General features: G+C 42.5%; 1 protein-coding gene across 1 annotated transcript in view; it reads left to right on the top strand.

The window, feature by feature from the left end:
• The window catches only part of LOC146784245 (beta-centractin), a 57,102-nt gene extending 36,184 nt beyond the window's left edge, over positions 1 to 20,918 (top strand). Inside the window, exons 3-11 of the mRNA XM_085634749.1 lie at positions 5,099 to 5,174; positions 5,521 to 5,646; positions 10,053 to 10,177; positions 10,271 to 10,487; positions 10,677 to 10,769; positions 10,862 to 11,036; positions 12,366 to 12,427; positions 16,242 to 16,282; positions 16,674 to 20,918. Of these exons, the coding sequence (XP_085490875.1) occupies positions 5,099 to 5,174; positions 5,521 to 5,646; positions 10,053 to 10,177; positions 10,271 to 10,487; positions 10,677 to 10,769; positions 10,862 to 11,036; positions 12,366 to 12,427; positions 16,242 to 16,282; positions 16,674 to 16,776 (1,018 nt within the window). The 3' untranslated portion in view covers positions 16,777 to 20,918. The remainder of the gene's footprint in view (positions 1 to 5,098; positions 5,175 to 5,520; positions 5,647 to 10,052; positions 10,178 to 10,270; positions 10,488 to 10,676; positions 10,770 to 10,861; positions 11,037 to 12,365; positions 12,428 to 16,241; positions 16,283 to 16,673) is intronic.
• Positions 20,919 to 22,476: the final 1,558 nt, after the last annotated feature.

The following is a 22,476-nucleotide window of genomic DNA, read 5'->3' as shown; positions in this document are numbered from 1 at the left end:
GTAGTCGGGCCTGTACAATCACTCCTCACTCTTCTCTCCTCACTTCTGGCGCTCTCTCCTCTCCTTACTCTCTCCTCAATCCTCTCTCCTGACTCCTCACTCTCTCCTTACTGCTGCCCATCACCGCATTGCAAAATAACATCTTTTCAAGCCTACCAGGTAAAATGTGGATGGGCACAGTGCCTATGTAACATGACTGGACTTAACACCTTCACAATGTATGGCGTGGTCAGCCTTGATCTTTAGCACCAGAGGCAAATCTATCACTTAAACCCCAAAATCTGACACTTCTCCTTGTCTTATGGAAATGCGGGGAGTTAACAGCTCTCCATCCCACCCCTTCTTATGATTGTTATTCCTAAATCTTTTCAGTGCATAACTAGCTTTTTTTCCAAAGGAAGGTGGTAAGGAGTTTTCTGCAGGGACCTTAGAGAGGTACTTATCTGACAAGTACGGGGGATAAAGCAGGTGGGAGTTTAACAGGAGGCCACGCTCTCCTTTTCGATGGCCAGCCCTCCCCTCCAACTGTATCAGCCCCTTTTGTACATAACCAAAAATGTTGCTATTTCTTATTTTATTCTCCCTCTATCACGATTCCAGTTTGTCACACACTTATCTAATTTCCATCTTTATCCTCAGCCCATACTACTTTCACATGTCCCCTTAGTCCCTCATTTGATGCCTTTCATCAGTTTGAAGCAGATCAAGAGCAGCATAAACACCATACAAGGCACCAACGTGAAAGACATCCTGCAGGTCCCATGATGACTAAATGCTGTCCTTCGTTCATTTGTAGTAGTATTGTTGTACTGGGTAGGGCCTGGGTCTGTTTTGCCGTTCTAGGATTTGAAGTAAAATTTATGTTTTAGATCACTCTTCACTGTTGACCTAGGTGTGGTTTCCATGTTTTGGGAGGTCATATTAGTACAAGTAGCCGGAAAGCTTGTCTGTCTCGTATGGAAGCGTCAGCTGCACAACAGGCTGAGATTAGCTGCTGTAGTTTAATAATGCAGTCAGGCAGCATTCTCACATCAGTGCCCTTGGGTGAGATTGCTCCAAGAATTTATAAATAGTATCTTAGTTGCCATCGTTCATCTTGTGGTGATCCATCAGGAGCGGTTTACGCAATATGTGCAATATTTCATGTGCTTTTCTTTACATGTTTATACATAATTTCCTGCCCACGCTGTGTCGTTTCTCTTTTTTTGCTCTTGCCTGTCGAAAGTAGCGCATGTGCTGCTCTCGCCAGAGGAGAGGACCTTTTGGAATCGATTCTCCCAAAGCCTTACATGCACGCGCAGGGATGGACAAAGATGGCTGCTCTCGCCATTTGTCCAAACCCAACAGCTTGCGAGTGCATGTAAGGACCGCGGGCAGTCCGCCGCCATTTAAACACGGCGTGCTTTCAGCACGCCGCCATGCGCACGCATGTGCACTGCGCATCAGCCCGGCCGACCTCCCTTCTTGGAGCAGGCAACCGAGCGCTGCTCTAATGCGACCGGACTGCAGAGACTACACTACGCGTCCCCGTTTTGGGACGCTTCAGATACTTAAGCGATGATACTCATCTAGTAAATGAAATGCAATAGGCCTCGCCTTTTATTAAGTTAAAGTCATTTGCTTTGCTATACAATGCCATTAGCAAAGCAAATGGCTTTAACTTAATCAAAGGCGAGACCTATTGCATTTTCAATGCTTGTTTAACTTATGAAGACACTTTCACTCTGAAATCTTTCGGAGCAGCCATCTCATCAGTAGAGGGACCTTACTTTTTCAACAGGAAACTTTGTCCTGCCTTTGCAGCATTTGCTGCTATGGCCAGCAGGGGTGAGTCTCCGAGCAGATTCTATGTCTCCCCATCTCAGCTAGTGCTGTTATGTACCACGAGTTTTTTTCAGGTCACACCCAAAGTATATCCCGAATCCCCAAAATAAACTATGATCTTTTCGGGGGGAAAGGGAAATGACTGGTGCCTATTACCCCTCCCAGTGCCTTAGGCCGATATGAAGTAAGGGTTATGAGAGTCAGAAAAAAAACTGTTGGAGAATCTCTTCAGATCTGCGGGTGATATTGCAGAATCCTATCCCGGGTGTTGTTAAATTGTATAAGACATCTACTTGCCCAAGGGACAAGATGACTCAGAAGTAGGCCTGGGCGAAGCACTACGCTACGCTCGCGTAGTTTGCAAAGTTCGCGCTACTTCGCACTACGCGAACTGCACGTAGCACAGTGCGAACACGCGTAGCGTAGTGTTGCGTAGTGCTGCGGTCATTTTTTGCTTGCTCGCGGTCCTCAACGTCAAGTTGGCGACCGCGAGCAAGCAAAATGACATCCCGGCGAGACTTTTTCCTTGTTCACGATCAGCAACTGCAAGTTGGCGATCGCGAGCATGGAAAATAAACCTCCCGGCGAGATTCCCAACGCGAGGAGGTCAGGTTTCTCATTGCGAGTGGTCGCGTATGCTCGCGACCGCTCGCGATGAGAAACTACCAGTTCGCGTTGAGAAAGCTGAAGCTCGAGTAAAAATCTACTCGAGCAGCAGAAAACTACAGCTCGCACTGTGCAAGATGCCATTTTCAATGATTGCAAAGTGCCGGTTGCTTGTCCGCACTGTGCATTCATTGAAAACAACATCTTGCACAGTGCGAACATGTTACTACGCAGTTCGCGAAGTGCTACGCGTAGCTCGCGTAGTGCGAACTTCACTTTGCGTAGCTTCGCGAAGTGCTACTTCGCGAACTACACCCACCCTTACTCAGAAGTCTACTTGCCTGGTAAAAAAAAAAACTCTACTCATCTCGAAGTGCCATGCCGTGAGGTGACACACGATGGCAGTGCTCTCATTTTTCAGAACTGTGATAATAAGTTCTGATTATGTCAGAATTAATAAGTCAAGTTTTATGTTTTAGCAAATGTTTGAGGATGCCACCTTTTGTTTTTTCTGAACTCTTGACATACCTGTGCTCCGCTTGTGTTAAATATTTGAATATTCATAGGCTCTGCACATGCAATGGCTATATTTCTTAACTGGACCCGTTTGGTCCAGCTTTCTGATCATGATAGGGCTCTGACTGTGGCAACACTTTAGTTGTGTCACAATTCCAATTCTAGCTCTACATTTATTTTCGGAGAAAGTGCCTTGTCAATTGATGTGGCAAATGTACTCTTAAGCATTCACTTGATTCACAAAAGATTACTGCAAATAATCCGAGGTTATTCGGTTATTCTTGCAGTTCAGTGCCGATGTTACCAGAAGAGACTCTACGAGACTTACCCTTCTGACCTTCTCCAGTTGGTCTCACTGTGATATTCTTGGGCAAATCACTTCATTTCACTGTATTTCAGTTCCTGTGGTTGCTGTAATTGTGAGCATATATATATATATACTTAGTGCTATATCAATGACTGGATATTTACATCTTAAAACTAGATGAACATAGTTCAGAATCAAAATGTGATTGACCCGATTCTCAAAGCTGTCTAGGTGTGTAATTCCGGTCGGTATACATCTAAAGGTTTGTCAAAGCATGAAGGTTTTTGTGAGCGCAAACCTACTCTCCGGGGCGCAAAACAGTCTGTGGGAGTGTCGGGGCTAGATTGCCCTTCGAGTTTGTGCATATTCTGAAGCATGCCTGTTTAACATTCTTCACCAGCATAACCCCCTCCCCCCATTAGAAGTGGTCATACATTTACATCTGACACGGGAAGAAGTAAGGGAAGAGAATAATTTCCACCTGGAGAAAAAAGAAACACTTTTTAGCAAGCGAGTGTGAAATTTTACTTGCCAGATTTTCACGTGAGTGAATATACATTTGTGTATTTGCTTATGGAAAAATTATTCAAAGAAGTTTGCTAAGAGTATGCCTATAAACCATCTGGTTTCTAGGCCTATTTATGTAAAGTGTTATGAGTTTCTGCCAGTCATAGATCTGCCCCATGCAAGGACAAAGACCAACCAGTGCACTTGTGTGACTTTCTTTAGGAATGGGCCCGCTATTTTATTATTATTATTATAATTAATATTTTTGCATGAAATTGTTTCACACTGCTCTGTTGTTAATTTTCTTTTCCAAATATTGACATACATCAAACATGTTTTATTAGAATTATAGCTTCAGAGAAATGGTATATAAAGTTGTCCTTAAAATTGCTCCATAGGTTAGTAACCTTGTCTGAAACCCTCTTTTGTTTTTTTCTTATTTTTAGTTGGAAATATTTTTGGGGAGAATGTTATTTTGAAAGCAAATTTGCATTACAGTTCAGCAAAACTGTAACTAACATATTTGTTTTCTTGTTCTAAATATTGTTGGGATACTTTTTATTTTGATTACAAACCATCACTAAGCTCCCTTCCATTCTTCTGTATGTATTTGTCAGCATCTCTCCCCAGTCACCAGTCAGTCTGCTTGCCCCTGTGGCCATTATCTTTTCGATCCTTTCCATGCATTATTGTTCATTAATCCAATTTAGGCTGTTTTCCACTTGGATTCTGCATTTGCTACAACGGATAAGAGACAATGCTTCTATTAGGAAGGTTACAGATGTTTTCGTTTTTAATCTTTAAAATTTCTCCAGCACAGACCTTCCACATAGTCAATCTGCAGTTGAAGGTCTGTGTACTGTGCGGCACAGAATGTATAAATGCTTGACTGCCTATTATAAATTGAGCAGCAGAAAATACATGACAGTTTATCTCGTACAAACTCTGATAGCTGCACGAGAAATTAAGCCAAGAAATTCACATGTAAGAAAGGCTTGAATGAGGCCTAGTACATCAACATTTACTAAACCATTCTCTCTTCCTTTCAGTCCACAAATCAAGTTTATGTTAACATGCATCAAGGCCGGCAACACCTGTGACATTATTGAACAGTGTACTCTCATACAGCATTACTTTCGAAGCACTTTGGACATCAGGTGTTGGGTTTTCTTCTCGTTGGCTGGGTTACTTTTACATCACATTTAGCTCTGGTCAAAAGCTAATGCTGTAAAAGCGTACTTATTGATTAGTCGCCAATGTCTCATTATTTCTGGCCCAGAGACCATCCACCTTTCGTCCCTTGTCCTTCATGTGTTGCTCTTACTTTTTCTTTTGTAGTGTGGGACGTCCAAAGCATGTGCGGGTTATGGCTGGAGCCCTCGAAGGGGATCTATTCATCGGACCCAAAGCAGAGGTAACATGTCCAGGTTAAGGTCCTTCTCTACCTTTCCTAAGGCCCCCAAGTCAGCCCCACCACCACCCGATGTTCCCTCATTTGCTGTTTCCTCATGCCCACTCCCATCTGCCACTAAACTTGCCACTCCTTAGGTGATCCAGTGACCTGCTGATCTTGTTTCTTCTCCTCCAAAGCTCAGACCCACACTTTTGGGTTCTCGGAACTCTCAACACGTTCTCTTCCCCCAGCCACCCGAGTGTTTCTGTCTTTTCCCTGTCATACAGCACTCTTCACATCCCGCTCTGACTATGAGCTGTGACAACGCTGATCCTTTTCTACGTTAATTGTCAGTCTCCTCTTTCAGGAGCACCGTGGACTGCTCTCCATCCGCTACCCCATGGAGCATGGGATAGTGCGGGACTGGAACGACATGGAGCGGATCTGGCAGTATGTTTACTCAAAGGATCAGCTGCAGACCTTCTCTGAAGAGGTGAGAGATGTGTTTTAGATGGGTGTTAACTGGAGGCAATCCTCATTTCTTCTGATGTCACTACCATTATTGCTACTATTATTCTCTGATGGCTAGGGGTTGGACGGGATGTTGAATTTTAAGGCTTTTTCATTGTCTTTCCGAGATATTCTAGGCAACATCCACCTGTTCAGTGCTTCCAGAGTTTGTGGCCAACTTAGCCCGGATAGTCCATATCCCTGTCAATTTGAAGACCTTGGCCCGTTTTTGGCTAATTTCGTAGAGCAGGAAATGTATGTCCAGTTTTGTAAATGTCAGTAGAACTTGACTACTTGCAGATCAACAATGTTATCAGTCATGGAAGCCAACACTAAAACTCTTCTCTCCTGGTTTCCAGGCTACAAGCGGCTACAAGCTTAAACATTTGACCTTATGTTCTCCCCTAGACTCAAAATAAGTATTTAAAAAGTAGTCGACCACCTCCTTGTGACTAATAGCCTGTCCATCTATGTTTCTCTGTTTTAGGCTCAAGTCTGCATATAACAGCATTCATTTCTTAGTTACATTTCTTGGGCCTCTTCAATTCCTCTACATAAATCTAGTATAGTTTGATCACCACCAAATTGACTCGTATAAAGTATCCATTTTTTTTTATTGATAAGGCAACTTGTTTGTCTCTGTATGATTTTTCAAAACTGTGTTCCTAAGAGAACCCTTTCACTCTTGGACTGCTACTTGTAAAATCTTCACTAACTATCCGTGCACTTTTTAAAAATATTAAGAGAATTTCCTAAACACATCTCTTAAAAATGTATTTTGGTTTTCCAGTTAGCAGGACAACGTAATAGGTATGAATCTACACCTTAGAACAGATCACCTTAAATGGTGGAAGCCAAAACAGCAGAGAGCTGCCTTCTTACTCTGCAGCTCTGACTTCTGTTCATGTTCATCCAGACTGCTACATCGATTTTCAGAGCATTTTTATAAAGAAATCACTTGATTAACATAAATGGGAAGTTTTTTGTGCAAAGAATGACTAAAAATGGTTATCAATCTCTGAATTCTTCTTGTTGTGATAAGAGCGGCTAAAATGCTCCCAATGGAAACCAAACCTCAGAACTCTGCTCCTGCTGCCCTGTTTATGACGGCATCTAGAGAAGGATGCTGCGCTGGTGTACCAATCTTTAAATCTCACCAATAATAGTGTGTGACAGGAACCTTAAACTAGTAACCCTGGATCCGCTTCCTTTGTTTGGTATATGGTAACCCATAGAGCTGAACCATAGGTGAGTGTGCCTATTATTCTGCTAAATAAAGCAGATTGGGAAAGATGGCTCCAACACCTTACTTCCTTAGTAAGCAGCATATGATGAAAGATTCTACTTCAAACTCTGTCAAAATGAAGGTCTTATGCACCTCAGAGAATGCATACAAACGTCAAATGATCTAGTTTGCTTGTACACTTAAGGTTTAAGCAACCATGGTAAAAATGAGGCTTAAAACTGGAGTATGATCTGTTTCCATTTTGGGAACGGGTGGTCCAGCCGGGATAGGAGGTTGACGTGAGGGATTAGAAAGAGTAAAAGTTGTTCAGGAAATTAAATCTGTTTCCCAACTTTCGGAGCTTGTGGAATAACACTTTTGCTCCAGACATCTGTACAGTAGCTGCTCCTCTGTCCACCAGTTGAATCTATGGAAAATTGCTCTCCCTTGTAAGACCAGCGGATCAAAGTGTAACTTGCAGGAACAACGTGTCTTGGAATCCTGGTCCAAAAATCTCTCAGTTTTCAGTTGATCTCTAGCAAAGCATTGATTTTGGAAATAACTCAGTAGAAAAATAAAAAAGTACGAGGCAACCTTGTTATTGTTCTTTTGAGCCTACTTCTCTGCTCAGTGCAGTTGCTTTTTTTCTTCATTTGAACAAGTGTCCATTCGATGAAGGACCAGGCTCAAGAGACCATTGTCTGGGAGTGCTCCCTGAGGGAAAGTAACTCCATGGAAAGAACAGGCAGGGAAACTCCAGGAATGCCTACTATTAGAATCACATGGGAAATCTTGATTGAGAAAAAGAGGGAGGATAGAGAAGTATTCTCTGATAATGGGGAAGTCTGCCAACTATTTTTGAGTTTTACTCCCAAGATGTCTAAGAATGTGTGGTTTAAACTGCTTCACTTTAATGTTTTTGCACAAAATGTACCCTGACCATAAAAGCGTGCATAAAATATGCGGTGCTTCGAACGCTTTCTGCCCTAGTGTGAAGTTTTGGATTCACAGCAGCGGGATCTTTTCATACGATCTTGGCCTCTCCAGTTTCTGAATAATGGGAGGGGTTCATGACTATCATTGCCAATGTGATAAGTAAGGGCTGAACTATTTAAACCAGAAAAATGTCTACTGGGCCTAATACATCATCCCAAAAAAGAAATTAGTATCAGGTTCATGGTCTTAGTGTTGGTTCTTGAGAAATGTTATTTAGCAGAGCAGTGGCCTTGAGGTTGACTCAGGCCCTAGACATCACACACTGGCAGTCCTGTCAAGTACCACGCATCAGGTTTTAGACTAATGCATTTCAATGTGGTGCACTGAAATGCATTGTTATACATTAAAGACATAGCCCCACAGCTGTAAAGCCGTTGGCTTTGCCTACTGCTAAACTAAAGCTGGAGTGGCTGGCAGTGCGCCTTGGTGTGCATGCTCTGCTCCTGCAAGCTTGGGGGCTCGGCTGGCTGAGCTACCAGCAGCTGGCCGCTACAATATATCAATATAGGAGATTCTCAGCGCGGCAATGACTGATGTCACGTCGAGGTAGTGCTCAGTAGCTACTACCGAGACATCAGTCAAGTCAGGTTGTGTGATTCAGTCGGATGGTAGGTGCTGCAGGGATGTCACGTCTCGCTAGTGCTGCTACCGGCTGCTGCAGTTTGTGGGAGGCTGGCTAGTAGGTGGTTACGGCAAATCATGGCAACGCTGCTCACGCTGCGTGGCTGCAGTAAATTTAAAATGACAATATGAGCCTGCTGCAAATTGCAGACGGAGTGACGTTACAGCAGCCAGGACTGGGCTGAGAGGAGGCCAAGGATTCCTCTCTGAAAGACATGCATGGTGTAAGTATACTTCACTTGCAGCGTGCTTTCAGTTGGTTTATATTCCTGGTGGAGTTATTAATGTTGGCCCTCCGTTGCCCTGGTACGTGCGCGCACGATTGCAAGTGCTTGGCGAGTTCAATTGGCTTTCTGGCCTCCTGCTTATGTTTGCGGTATATTTCTCAAAACTGGGGGTAATTTGTAACCGGTTTTGGTCTCTTCTGACAGTCATCATATCTTTATCCATACACAGCAAAGCATAGCGGCGGTATTGTTCCTGCCACTCGGGCTACCTTGTCCAAAATGCCCCGGGGTGCGTGCTGCTGCAGTTAGTTTTTTCACTTCACCCTAATCCAGCCAATAGCTCTGTGCACAGAACTTTAATAAAGGACTGCCTCTGAAAGACTTTTTTAGTGTTCAATATCATGGTTACACATTCGTTTAACAGTACGAACAGGTTAGAAAGGCACTAGGTTAGTGCCCTTCCATTTCAGGTGCTTTGCAGCAGTTTTAAGATCTTCTTGGAGTTTCTTGTTGCTCAGATGGGTGTAATTTCTGATAATTATAGGTTTCCCTCGTCTTCATTGCTTAATTTTACTTGCAAGAAAGTGTCATTTATAGTCGTTGAAATGTCACTCATAATTACACTGAAATTCTGAAAATATCACACATAGCAGTCTAAAACCTTGGCAGCTATGCACTGGAAGAAATAAGTGCTTCATGTTCGTGGGGCCATGTTAGAGAGCACAGTACTTCATGTGCAACAAAAGAGGCGGGTGTGAGAGTTGCAATTACGATCTGACTCTGGGACGAATTAGTGCATGAATCTATGAAGAAGGGTAACAGTGACAGGCAAGCACGAGTTCTGCCCTGGATGGAGAAGACAAAGGCTATTGCTCCTCCTTCATGTTATACCATACATGATAGTGACATAATACCAAAGGACCTATGCACACAGTTCATACGACAAAATGGAGAAGTGAAATTAGCTGTCCAATAGGAAGTCTTACAGAGTAAACACAAAGTTAGAAAATGTTCGCCATCAGGGAAAGCTTCCCACTGAATAGACGTTGTTGAAGGGATAAAGGTCCTTGAATTGAAAGGTTAAGGGGAGAAAAAAATATAAAGGTTTTAATTATTTGGAGCATTGAGTTTACAACTTTATTAAATAGTCATTTGTTGTCTTTTTGTTTGACCTGTAAGAATGCAAAAATGATACCTTAAATTCCCGAAACATAGTGCATTGTTGCATGTAAAAAATACTTTACTTACAAACACGGCTTGTTGGATTATCATCTTTCCTAACCACCGAGCTAATTCATTAAGCATCCTCTCTTCCTCCAGCACCCTGTTCTGTTGACGGAAGCCCCTCTCAACCCAAGCAAGAACCGTGAGCGGGCAGCCGAGGTTTTCTTTGAGACTTTCAATGTGCCAGCTTTGTTCATCTCTATGCAGGCCGTACTCAGTCTGTAAGTTCTGCCTGGGAGAACGCAGTCGGGCATTTGCTCATATCTGCGCTTTTGTTGTAATGGGTAAAACTCCAATTGTTCTCTCTGTTGCAGCTATGCCACAGGCCGCACCACTGGTGTGGTGTTGGATGCAGGAGATGGTGTGACGCATGCTGTGCCGATCTACGAGGGATTTGCCATGCCTCACTCCATTATGAGGGTGGATGTAGCTGGTCGGGATGTGTCCAAATATCTGCGGCTACTTTTGCGAAAGGAGGGCTATGACTTCCACACCTCAGCAGAGTTTGAAGTGGTGAAGACCATAAAGGAGGTGAATAACTGCTAGCATCCTCACAGAAGTACTTAAAGGTGTTTAGACAGGGCTGTATGCTGGCTTAAAATGATCTTTGACATAGATAAGAAATCTAAAAGGTTGGGGTGTTGTGGGACTGGAGAGAAAAAAAAATGCCAACTACTTTCGTTTTCCTGCTCACAAGTCTTTTTCTTTGTCTCGGCCCAGAGAGCTTGTTATCTATCCATCAACCCTCAGAAAGATGAGAGCTTGGAGGCAGAAAAGGTGCAGTACACGCTGCCAGATGGAAGCACACTGGATGTGAGTATTCCAGAGTTTGAGTAACTTCTTGGCCAGAGTCACCTGCTACTCTTGATTACCATTCATGATATTCACCCTGTGTGCTCCAATAGGTTGGGCCAGCCCGTTTCCGGGCGCCCGAGCTGCTCTTCCGACCAGATCTTATTGGGGACGAGAGTGAAGGAATCCATGAGGTGCTGGCATTTGCCATCCAGAAGTCTGACATGGACCTAAGACGCACCCTTTTCTCCAACATCGTTTTATCGGGTGGTTCTACGCTGTTTAAAGGTATTGTCAACTGGAAATAAGTTTTCTAATCACTCTTCGTTCAGTCCCATTTTATTTCCTATAAAGTGAACCTCTTAGCTTGTAACTTAGCTTTTTGTTCAGTTTTGTTCCATGAGGTGCCATTTGCTTGCCCTGCATGATATATTCATATGTTAAGATTATGCCATTTCTGACAAAGCTTCCCTTTGGCTCACTCATTAAACCCCATGAAAGACTTTTTGGATGAATTAATGAATCGAGATGTATGGAGTAAGGGCAAAACCCGGAAAAGTTCCTGTGCTGTTCCTAGGCACACAGAGCCATTGTTGCGCATCTTAATACTCCTAAAAAGCTCCGGAGTGGGAAGAGCTACCAAGAATTCTGATATTGGTACCACTGTGCAGGCATGAATATCAATTATGCAACACAATTTAGGTATAACTCCGAAGTTCAATGACATTGGGTTTCAAAACACTCCACATTACCTTGGAATGGAACGGCTTAGTTAGCCTTTTAGCAGTGAAAGTTGCAGAGGAAAGAAAAATGCATGACTTCAGTATTTGCTGGAGCTTCATGAAATGCCAGATTGCCTTATGATGCCACCCGACATTCTTGGAATTCAGCAGTGAAAGAGAAGAGAGCTTATAACTTATCATCCCTTGGGCTTATAAAGTGGGGAAGAGATTGATATGTGCATTTAAAGTAGGACATTACATTCTTTTGAGGGTTTCAGTGGCATTGCAGGTACAACTTGACCTTGGTTAATACTAGCCTGTGGTTCTAATTTACACACTCGGATCCTTGTATAATTCTCCTACCCTTTCTGTTACATCACAGCCTCGGTTTTATAGGACATGGAGGTTCGAACGCTAGCATTTCATAGTTCCCCCTCCCCCTTCAAAACTTGCGCACACAAAACAAGAATTCAGTTACAGGAGCCAAGAGTGTCAGGGTCTGCAGCTTCCACTCTCTGGCTTCTCCCACAGATCTGACTGTGCAGCAGCAAAATCCCTCATGCCATCCGTCATCCCATCTATGGAACCACGCCATACTTTAGAAGAAACGCTGGAAACGTACAAATGCCTCCTGTCTGAACAGGCGATCAGTCTACCTTTACAAAAATCTTGAAAAATGGAAAAGAAATTAAATTCTGAGGACTTGTTTTAACAAAGTAGTGTGTATTTCTGGGCATAAGAGGACTACATAGCTTTTCTGCTCCCTTAAATCAGCACACACCTGCTGGACGGTTCATCTTTTTTTAGTTTGAGGCACCTGCAGATGAAAACCTAATTGTACTAGATTATATGTCCTTGATATGAATACTATAACTCATTGGCCCCTTCTTTTCAGGTTTTGGCGATCGCTTACTCAGCGAAGTAAAGAAACTTGCCCCAAAAGATGTCAAAATAAAGGTATGATCATTTGTAATTGTGCAGCAAAAACCAAAACCAGATCTGGGAATGCTTAAAAATGTCCTGTGACGCACATTTTCGCCATTTTTACGTCTGAGTTTGACATCACAGCTGTCAGAGTGAAGTGACCTGTAGCTTACAATATACATAGAATAGATTTTGAGTCTACCGGTTTCAGCCATTATCTATCTCGGACTAGCCACTTATAGGCACTGGGTAGAGACTTTGTCAATCACTTCTTTGCTCAGTTCAGTGGATTATTCTTCTCTCATCTGATACTGGCTGTTTAGATGTATCCCTACTCCACTCCAGTGCTTCCATTGAACCGTGTGAGAACCTTGTGTACAACTATAGTCCTTTCTGTCTGCTGGCTCACTCCTGTGTATCTCACTGTAATGTGCTAATACTAACACATTAGGCTTGTTGGTTATCGCGGTGCTTATTACGGTTGCTTGTAGAGTCTCGAGCTGGTCAGTTTTAACTGTGTGATAACAGGAGTCTGGTGAAACTAGGTTACTGGGCAGTATCCGTGGTGGTTACTTTTGTTTACCACTGGTGTTTGAGGTCACCAGTAGTGATGAACTATTATTAGATAATCAAGTTCTGCACTTAAGGCACATGACTCTTGAGGGGTAGTGAAGGCAAGCAATGAAGCCTTGTTCTAATAATTGGTTGTTAGAAATCCAGATCTAGCATGACACAGTAAGTATCAAAAGAGGCAGTTATGGTAGAAAGATTTATTTGTGATAATTACTATATAGCTACTCTGTCAGCTTGCCTATTTGTCACTGGAGTGGGTCATACCAAATTAGTTATTTGTTCATCTGGGGCTATGCATGCCTGTTATCTGACTAAGGTGTGTGTTATAAGTAGCTGATAGTGCTTTTGGATGTCTTAATACCTTTTAATTGCATATTCAGGCCTTGTTGTTTATGTTCAGCCTTCTGCCTTGATGCGTGCTTTTGTGAAATAGTGATTGATGTGTCATGAAGAGCAGGGCTGTTGTGAGAACCTAGACACCCAACTATATAGCATGTTTGTACTGTTTCTACATAATACTACCTAATGTGATCTGTAGAAAGCTGTGTTATTGTGAAGTGAAGTGCTTCTGGGACCACATTCCAAGGCATATCTGAGCGATGCTGGGTGAATTTGCGATCAGTACTAAGAGTACGGCTGGAAAAACCTATGCTATGGTGTATCGCCTGATAAAAAACATACCTCTTCACATTGAAACTTAAAACAGAGTAAATTGTAGTCCATTACATTAGGATTCAGTTTTAGGAATTAGATAAGACAAACCCCAACTATGCAGGACCAATCTTCCAAGCAGGGCAGTCACATACCCATCCGTCGCTTAATGTTGCCACTGTGTAGCTTTCGTGACTCTTCTCATCCGGCATCAGTTTTCAATCCCCATCCCATTTGACATCAGGTTTGACCCAATGTGTCTGGTGGTTGAATGGCCAACAGGTATCTGTTTTCTTGAGATGCAGCTCACTCATGTGCTAGTCTTTCTTTGGCCATCTCTACTCATTCGATGCGGGGGTGAAATCCTGCCAGCCACGATTTATACATGATATTCAAGTTTAAAAATAAATGGCAGTAAAGATCTTTAAAGGAACAAATATTGGGGAGACTTGGGACTGATCTAGATCTTGACAGACGGTTTACTCCGTCACAACGGTGACGGATATCCCTTCCGCCAAACTATAAATCCCATTATATGCTGTGGGATTTATATTTCAACGGGCAGGTTACTCCGTTCCAACAGTGACGAATATCCCGTCTGCTGGAATCTAAATGAGGCCCTTAGTCTTGCTGGCCCAGGCTGCAAAAGCAGTTGCTTTCCTGGTGAGCAGCTTCTACCGTAGCACACTTTAAAAGTTTAACTATGAGAAGCTATGTGCACCACCAAACCAGTTTCATATCGACCCACCCATTCAGACATTTGCACATATAAATTGACCACTTTGGCCTGTAGAAACAATCTGATAAGCTTGTTGCAATACCGGCTTACTGCAGGGATTTGTCGTAGCTTTGGTTTGGTTTTGATTATTGATTCAGCCAGGTGCCTGTTTAGTGTCGCTGAGATATTGCGTCCTACCTGGAGTCCATTTCATAATAGGGATAGTGTCATACCTTTTAATTGGTTTGGTTTTTGATTCAGCTACATATGTGTTTAATGGTGCCGAAATTTTGAGTTCTGCAAGGAGTCCTTTTGATTACTTTTGATATTTTGTAGGGTGGAATATCAGTACTAGTTTGGAAGTCGCAGGGAAATTCAGTAGAGGTTTAAGTGCTTGATGTTGTTCTGTGATTTGTGCTGTGATGTAGTAATCCGGCGCAATTATTGTGTTAATGGCATTGAGTCAAGGCCCCTATCCAGAATTTGCATCGGGTGTCTCAGGGTAGAATAAGGAATGTGCCTTTGGTAGATTGATGCACTGAGCTGCAATTGTTAATAGGGTATGCATATCCTGTCCTGGAAATAACTTGGGATTTCTGATGGGATTATGTGATGTCCCTGGGAAGGGGGAAAGAGTATAGAGAGGAGCCTATTGTTACAGGACTCTGAGGATAGGGGAAGGCACATATTTCGGTGACTCTATGTAGACTGCAGTGGGGAAAGAGAGAGAGGTCGAGATATTATTGAAGGGAAGGTTGAGTTGGTGCAACAACGGTGGGCTACACTGGTGGAATGTTTAGATGCATTATAAAGTAGAAAGACGCCGCTGTCTCGGTTGAATGGAGCTTGATCAAAGGGATGAGTCTCTGGGCGTAATGGTGACTGAGGAGGATACATGAGAAAAGGGTTTAAGTTAAGGGAGAGCTTTTACAGACAAGATATACTGTGCATGCTGTCTAAACATTGCATTGATGTTCTTTTCTTTAATTCTGAGAGGACATTGGACTTTCAGAAGGTGATGGGTATGATCAAACAATGTGCATGCAATGTTGCTGTTAGAAAAGTAACCCTATGCAACAGGTAGATCCCACTTCAGGACGAGGGTGTACAGAACATACACAGATGGAGGCAGCCATGTCCATCCAGGACAAAGGCTGCCTGCAGAGGACCCACTTCCTTCTGTTCAAGTGCACAGTGTCCCTCTGCACACCACAGTTCCTTATTCTACTGTGAAACATGTACAAGCAACATACAGCACTCACATGCCCACCTACAAATTTCCCAAATTGGTAAGCAACCTCCGTTATTGTGCAGTGGTTGGGTCTTTCCTGTTGTTCATGGTTAGGCAATTTGCCCACAAGGTTACAGGTAAAAAGGTTTGTACTCCTGCACTAGAATCCCACTAATCATGCTGTCACCCGTACTTGGAATGAGGTGTGAGTAGCCCTCACCACTTAGAATAAGGGCATGTTTTGGGTGCTTCCGTCACCCCCTAACCCTCCTCTCCATCCACAATGTCAGGAGAGCCTAGCTGTACTGTTGAACTGCAAATTAAAAATGTGGAGTACCTCCAAATGACTCGTAGATTATCAAGTGAGAAAATTATCAAGCAATCCGAATAATTGAGTATGGCAAGAGGCATCACAGCCTTTCCAAGCACATGCAATGGACTTTTTGTTCAGGCTGCCTGTTTCAAACTTTACTTACATAAGAAATTGGTTGCTTGTGTTTCTGTGTGCAATTGTTTACTTTAATAAGCGCTTTAAACATAAAAAATAAGGAAAGCACCACACTCTGTCTCCAGGTCAGTGCTGCCTCCCCTGATCTTTGCTCTGAAGCCTGCCCTGTCAACTGTGCCAGACCCTTTATCGGATATGTAATCTGGCTTTTTCTTCTTTCTTGCAGATTTCTGCTCCTCAGGAGAGGTTGTACTCCACTTGGATTGGGTAAACACTGTTTTTTTTTCCTCCCTTTTTGTTTTTTATTCACTGGCACCTGCACCTGAGGCGGGATCTCTGCATCGCACTGTGCACTCACCTCAGCAGTTGTGATTTTCGCTGTACTGGCACTTTTACTCCCTTAGTGATCCCTCTTACTCATGAATACTGGCTTGGCCCTCAAATATGCATACTAACGCTGTTATGAAACCTTTGACTAAAGCACTTACTACCCCTCCAGCAGTGACTCTTGGCTTCTCTGCCCGACCTACCCCTGCTTTGGTGAATTTGAGCTATTTCTTGTACCCCTGCAGTGTTGCCTGTCACTGTCATCTCTGAAACACAGCTGCCCTACCTGCTCTTATGCCCTTAACTCCTTTCTGCTCCTTTTACCCCACAGGGGCTCCATCCTGGCCTCACTGGACACATTTAAGAAGATGTGGGTGTCAAAGAAAGAATATGAAGAAGACGGCGCACGTGCCATCCACCGGAAGACCTTTTAAAAGTTAGGCCCTCCACGCTGGAACCTGCCCCATTTATACTGGGGCTCGCTCCCTTCACTCTGGGACATGCCCACACTGTAGTACTATCCTACAGTTGTTGTCATTGGCAAGCTTCAATGGTAATGACTGGCAGCTGCAAGCACTTACCTTCTATGCTCTCTCCCTTCGTTTATGTAAGACAGCCCAGAATTTCTTGCATGTCTTAAGCAGTGCCCCAAATAGATGCTGTCTGCCTCTTAGACAGCACCTACTTGTGGAGTGTATTTCCTCACTAGTTGCAGTATTCAACCCAGTTGTGCCAATGGCCTGGGCTTCCAGACATACTACAAACTAGTACAGCCAGAGTTTTATTGATTCACTGAGGCAGAATGAGGGAATGGTGTGGACAAAATCCATATTTATTCTGTACCTCTAGCACTAGACTTTGCTATTCCTTCTTTCCTTTGTAAGCCTCTTCACTGCCTTCTTATAGAAAGTATTTCCCCCTTTTTCATCTTTTAGTGCTCTCATATCTTGTCTCTGTCCCTTTTCATCTATTACTGCCATCTGATTCTTCTCTTATCACATTCTATTTATTGTTTTTGTTAATGCTGTCTCTGTTGCTATAACTTTCTTCTTACTGTTACCACCTTTCCCCCCCTGTGTTACCATTGTCTGACCTTCATTCTGTTATCTGTTTAATTTTCCATTATAACTTCTTTCATTCACCCCCCTCCCCCAATGTTCTAGTTCTCTCAGCACATTTTCCTTGCGTTGCCTTATCTCTTTTTTCCTCTCGCCTATTTCCCTCCCCATCACTTCTTTGTTACTTCTGTGTCACAATTTCTCTGTCTTTATTTTTCCCCTTCTGTTTGCACCTGTTACTGCCCCTGACTGTGTCTGATATTCCTAGTAGAATTACCTCTTGTTTGGCTCCTGCACATTCTAAATGTGTGCCAATGTTGTGATATCTTGGATAGGGACAAACACTACTTTTGGAGTTTAAAAACCCAACGGGCCATCCGGGATAAGCTGCTCACCCTTTGTTTTACAAATTTCAATCGGCTCCTTTTGCTACCATGCAAGGACAGATACTTGTGCACCATCTTTGTTTTTGCTCCATCAGCCTTAGAGGCCAAGTCCTGTTGTGTTTTATCATGTAGGGTTACTGACCATTGTAATGCCTCTGGCAACGACTGGTGGCGGTGACAGTCCACCAAGTGCTTGTTTCACAGATGGCATTTCCTAGATACATATACAGTAGCAAATGAGACACTTTTAAAGATACACAGAGTCACTGTAGTGGACTCGAATTTGGCATTCAAGAGACCTGGTTGAGGGCTAATGAGAAGGGCTGACTACTAGTGCCAACTAAGACCAGCTGTGCCAGTCAGAAAGGTGACATTGTCCTGGGGGTGAGAGGGATTTATCTATAATGAAGAGCTACTCCAGCACCTTCAAGCTCATGGACTTCTGATAGATCTCAGTAATCATTTTGTTCAAGAATTCTAGACATGAGGAGGCCCTCATTGGACATGCTTAGTATCTTCTGATCCTTAATATTCCTTTTTGCAACCTTACTCCCCTTCTACAGGAAGGATAGCAGTGCTGAACATATTTTTGTGATGGTGCTGTGGTGCCGGAAGCTTGGCAACTTGTGCTTCTCTCTACAAGGTCTCTTTGGTTTCCCAGTGTCGCCAAGAACTGAATTTCCGTAGGCAGCTCAGCTCTTCCCTGCAACCTTCTGAGAAATTTCTGTGCCCCTTGCCGGCCTTGGAAGTTAATATATCAAATTGTTTTGTCCTTTCTAGAGGACCTGAGAGACAATGTTTAATTTCCATGCTCACCGCAGTACAAGTAAATAGTACTTTTGAGGTTCCTGCTGTTAACAGCCTCTTGCAACTGAGCTGCTCCATGGGAAAGACTGATCAAAGTGCTTCATATCTCCCTGATCGTATGATAAGTGTTTTGTGGTGTGCCCACGAGATCTTCTTCTCAGATGTGATGTGTTCTAGGCTTTTAACACTCCTATCACAATTAATTCCTGAGAGTTAATAAAAAAAAATGTGGCGTTCCCTCTTGGCCTATCTTTGATAACCACGGACATTTGTAGTGGGGGGCTGCAGAAGTCTCACAGTTAAAATGATAATGGCAGCTTGATTGAGCTCAATACCTTTTGTCTTGGCTTTGCAGAAAAGGTTTTATCCACCCACTCAGCTGACTGGCAATAGAATTTTGAGAGCTGGCCTTAGCTACCCTTTCCATTCTCACTGTCAGTCTTAAGGGAAAATGTGCAGTCAGCTGTAGTAGAATCCTCCATGCCCCATATGACTAGGAAATGAACACTATTGTCTCCATGGGAATCTTTTGCTTTAGGGGGCCTACCTTCAGTTGACCATTTAAAAGGTAGGCCTCTGTGTCCTGGTTGTGCTTTGTACCCTGGTGATTGTCATCTTCATCTGTTGTTCAGAGATGTTCATAGTTATGTCTTCTCTTCCATTGAGCCACTGCTGTACAAAGATGGCAGCACATAGGAGGCTCCATCTTTCTTTAGAAAGTCACATTCTGTTTCTTTTAAACCTGGTTGCCAGATTTCCCGTCACTGACCTGCTGTCGAAGCTATATCTGCTCCTATAGGAAAGTAAAGAAATTCTCCTTTTTAAGGAGCACATCTTTTGTATGATCTAGGTATTTTTTTGAGACATTTGAATTTGTTTTTCCCCACATACAGATGTCTTTTGTCGTAGTCCCCATCTATGCTGGTCAAGTGTTTGGATCCATATATGCGTTTGTCACCGATGTAGTGTTTTCCTTTCAGTCAACACATCCTTATTCCTAGGGCGGGTGCAGATTTACCCTCATAGCAGGTGTATTTTTCCTTGTCTTGTTTTCTAGGCCTCACACCAGTATAGGACTATGAAATGATTGCATATTCTAGATGTAGGACACTCTGTTTTACAGCAAATGCAATCAGTAGTTCTGCAGCCCTCTTAGACACTTTCTTTTCAAGAAGCCTGGGCAATGTATCGGGCAGACCAGCTTCCAAAGTTTGCTCTTGAAATGTCTTGCTGAGTACCTTGTTAACACATCCAAAGACATCCACTTTTCTGATGGTATAGGGGATGGCTGAACAACCACCCCTTAAAAGAAATTTGAAGAGGTTTCCAAAATTTCTGAAATATTTAGAGCAGACTCATAGGCTGCTCCTCATGATTTCTACTACTGCCCAGGGCAATTAGAGCCTTGGTACTCTGTTAGGTCAGTCAGTCATTCCTTATCAACCTACTGCTTGATGCATGTGGTCTCTGCTTGGTGATCTATTCATACAAGATGGCAATGATGGGAAGCTGGTGTAACTCCGAACAAACTGTTATTCTTCTACTAATTCCTATTGTTCTAGTCACCAGTCTCTGCCTCTCAGGTCACTTCTAGGTTAGTTTTTGATGCATAAAATGTAATGGGTATACGGTTTATTAAATAGCAACACACAGTTCCAACAAATTGGTCTCCGGAAGCCTATAGAATAAATGTAGTTGAGTTATTACAACTGTGTAACTATTCATTCGCTCTGTGTAGGCTCTTTTTCTCCCTTTGTGTTAACCTCCCCTCCCGTCAAACAGTATAGCCTTTTTGGAGAGAATTTACCCCAGATGTAGATAATAGTAATTGTGTGTGATATCTTTTTCTCTAACTAGGTTGATGTGTTCCCCCTTTGATCTGTTTGTGAATTGGACGGCATACGGGATAGATGAAATGTACTTTGTTTTCCTTTCAACAAGCTCCTGTTGTATTTGTCTTTTTGCAAATGTTTGAAGTTTTAGGGTTCTCCACACCATATGCATGACCCATAACTATTACTTTTCCACAATATCCTCCTTTGCCTCACTGATGCTGCCAAATTCAGACTGAGGAGGGTTATTATTCATCTTGATTCGAATTTTTTTTAAATTCACCCCAAGTTGAAGACAACGCATTGAAGTACTATAGTGGGGAGTGGGATGGGCATCTCAATCCCTGGGCAGTCCTATATTTAAAACCAGTGACCTACCACAGTACACTAAAAGGAATCTGGACGGCCCCTTTTACTGAAATGTATAATAATTTAAGACGTTTTATTTGTATTTTCTTTTGTAAATTCATTATAATAAATCTAAATTACTGAAGCTGTGTGTGACTATCTCTTTAATGACTAAGTGGAAGATAATTACCTGGACTGCCAAAAAGACATAATGGTCAACTTTGATTGGTTTCTAAGGAACGTTTTAAGCCTGGAAATATTATTTAAACACTTTGAAGTTTAATATATTCGTGGTTAAAGTGATGTGGGTAGTTAAATAGCTAGAGGACATTGGCATTAGACACAAATAGACATTTAATATTTAACTTGTTAAACTAGAATACTGCGGGCGCCTTCAAACTTAAAACTGTTATTGTTATCTTGCTAAAATTAGTGGTGCAAAATATTTATGAAAATGTGCGTTCCTAATGTGAACAGAGACGTTTATGGTAAGAACTCTCCCAGAGTCATTTGCGATCCTTTCTAGGGTCCCATGCACTGTTTGTTGTTGATTTCAGCATCCGAAACCTGTAGTTGGGTAAAAATAAGGGAGTGATGGAAGAGGCTCGTTTAAAGCTAGTCTTAGAAGTGTAGTTGCAGATTATTCCAACAGCCAAGAAGGTAGAGGTTGTTCAATCCTCTGGAGGTTGTACATGATATGCTAGTAATCAAGTTGTTTCCATTACTAGACTTGATGCATTTTTTGAGTCTAGTCAAGGTTTTCTTTGAATTACAAGTTTTTAAGGGTCTTGTTTAACAGATTCCTTCAAGTCGTTAGCGTTCAGTTCCCTTTGTAAGTTGTAATATCTCAGGGCTGGGCTCATTCTGTTCTAAGCTTTCAGGCATCAAAATACAGTTTAAGTATCCTCACTATTTTTATCCTCCTTATCCTGTTATCCGATCCTGACCTGGGGTACCGGGCTTTTAGTGTTTAATTTGCGAGGTTACTAATTTTGAATCATTCATTCAGTAAGTTATTTAGGTCATGCAAAGTATATTGAAAGTGAAACGTTACATTGGTATCTTATGTAATGTCTATGGACTGGTGTAATATGCTATACTGTGTTCATGCTGTGACAGATCTTGCTGTCCTACCTATTGTGTTATTTTTTTCTAAAGACCTGGGCCTAGGCTATTAAATTAGCCTATCACTAAAGGGCGGACCAATTGTAATTTGTAGGTAAAGCTAATTATTAATTTGACTTTGAGCTTAGATGAAGGTATGCACTCTCAGGCATAACTTTCACTTTAGAGTAAACAGTACTACTGGGTCAAAAATAACTCTTGAGTGTTTTACCTTACTTTGTATGTTGACATTGGTGTATCGTCCCTGCTTTCACTTTAGAGTGAACAATTCTGCTTGGTCAAAGGTAGACCTTGTGTTCTTTTTGTTTTGGGTGTTAGAATTAGTATATTGCTCAACAACTTAGACCACTAGTATTTTTGTTGCTTTGGGACAGACCTAAATAAAGACTGAGTTGTCCCCAAAATGAGTGAGAACTGTGCTCATGAGAACAAAAATGCAGTGGATCCATTAAAGGTAATGTGAGTTAATGGTGTGCTGGGTCTACCTAAACATGGCAACACACAATGAGCCTGTAGTTAGGAGAAGTGTGAGGTGATTAAGCTTTTGGGGTTGCCAACCTAAGGACTGAGAAAATGAG

This window comes from Triturus cristatus, chromosome 11 (assembly GCF_964204655.1).
Source record: "Triturus cristatus chromosome 11, aTriCri1.1, whole genome shotgun sequence".
NCBI classification, from domain to species: Eukaryota; Metazoa; Chordata; class Amphibia; order Caudata; family Salamandridae; genus Triturus; species Triturus cristatus.
This window is presented reverse-complemented; position numbering and strand designations above follow the sequence as displayed.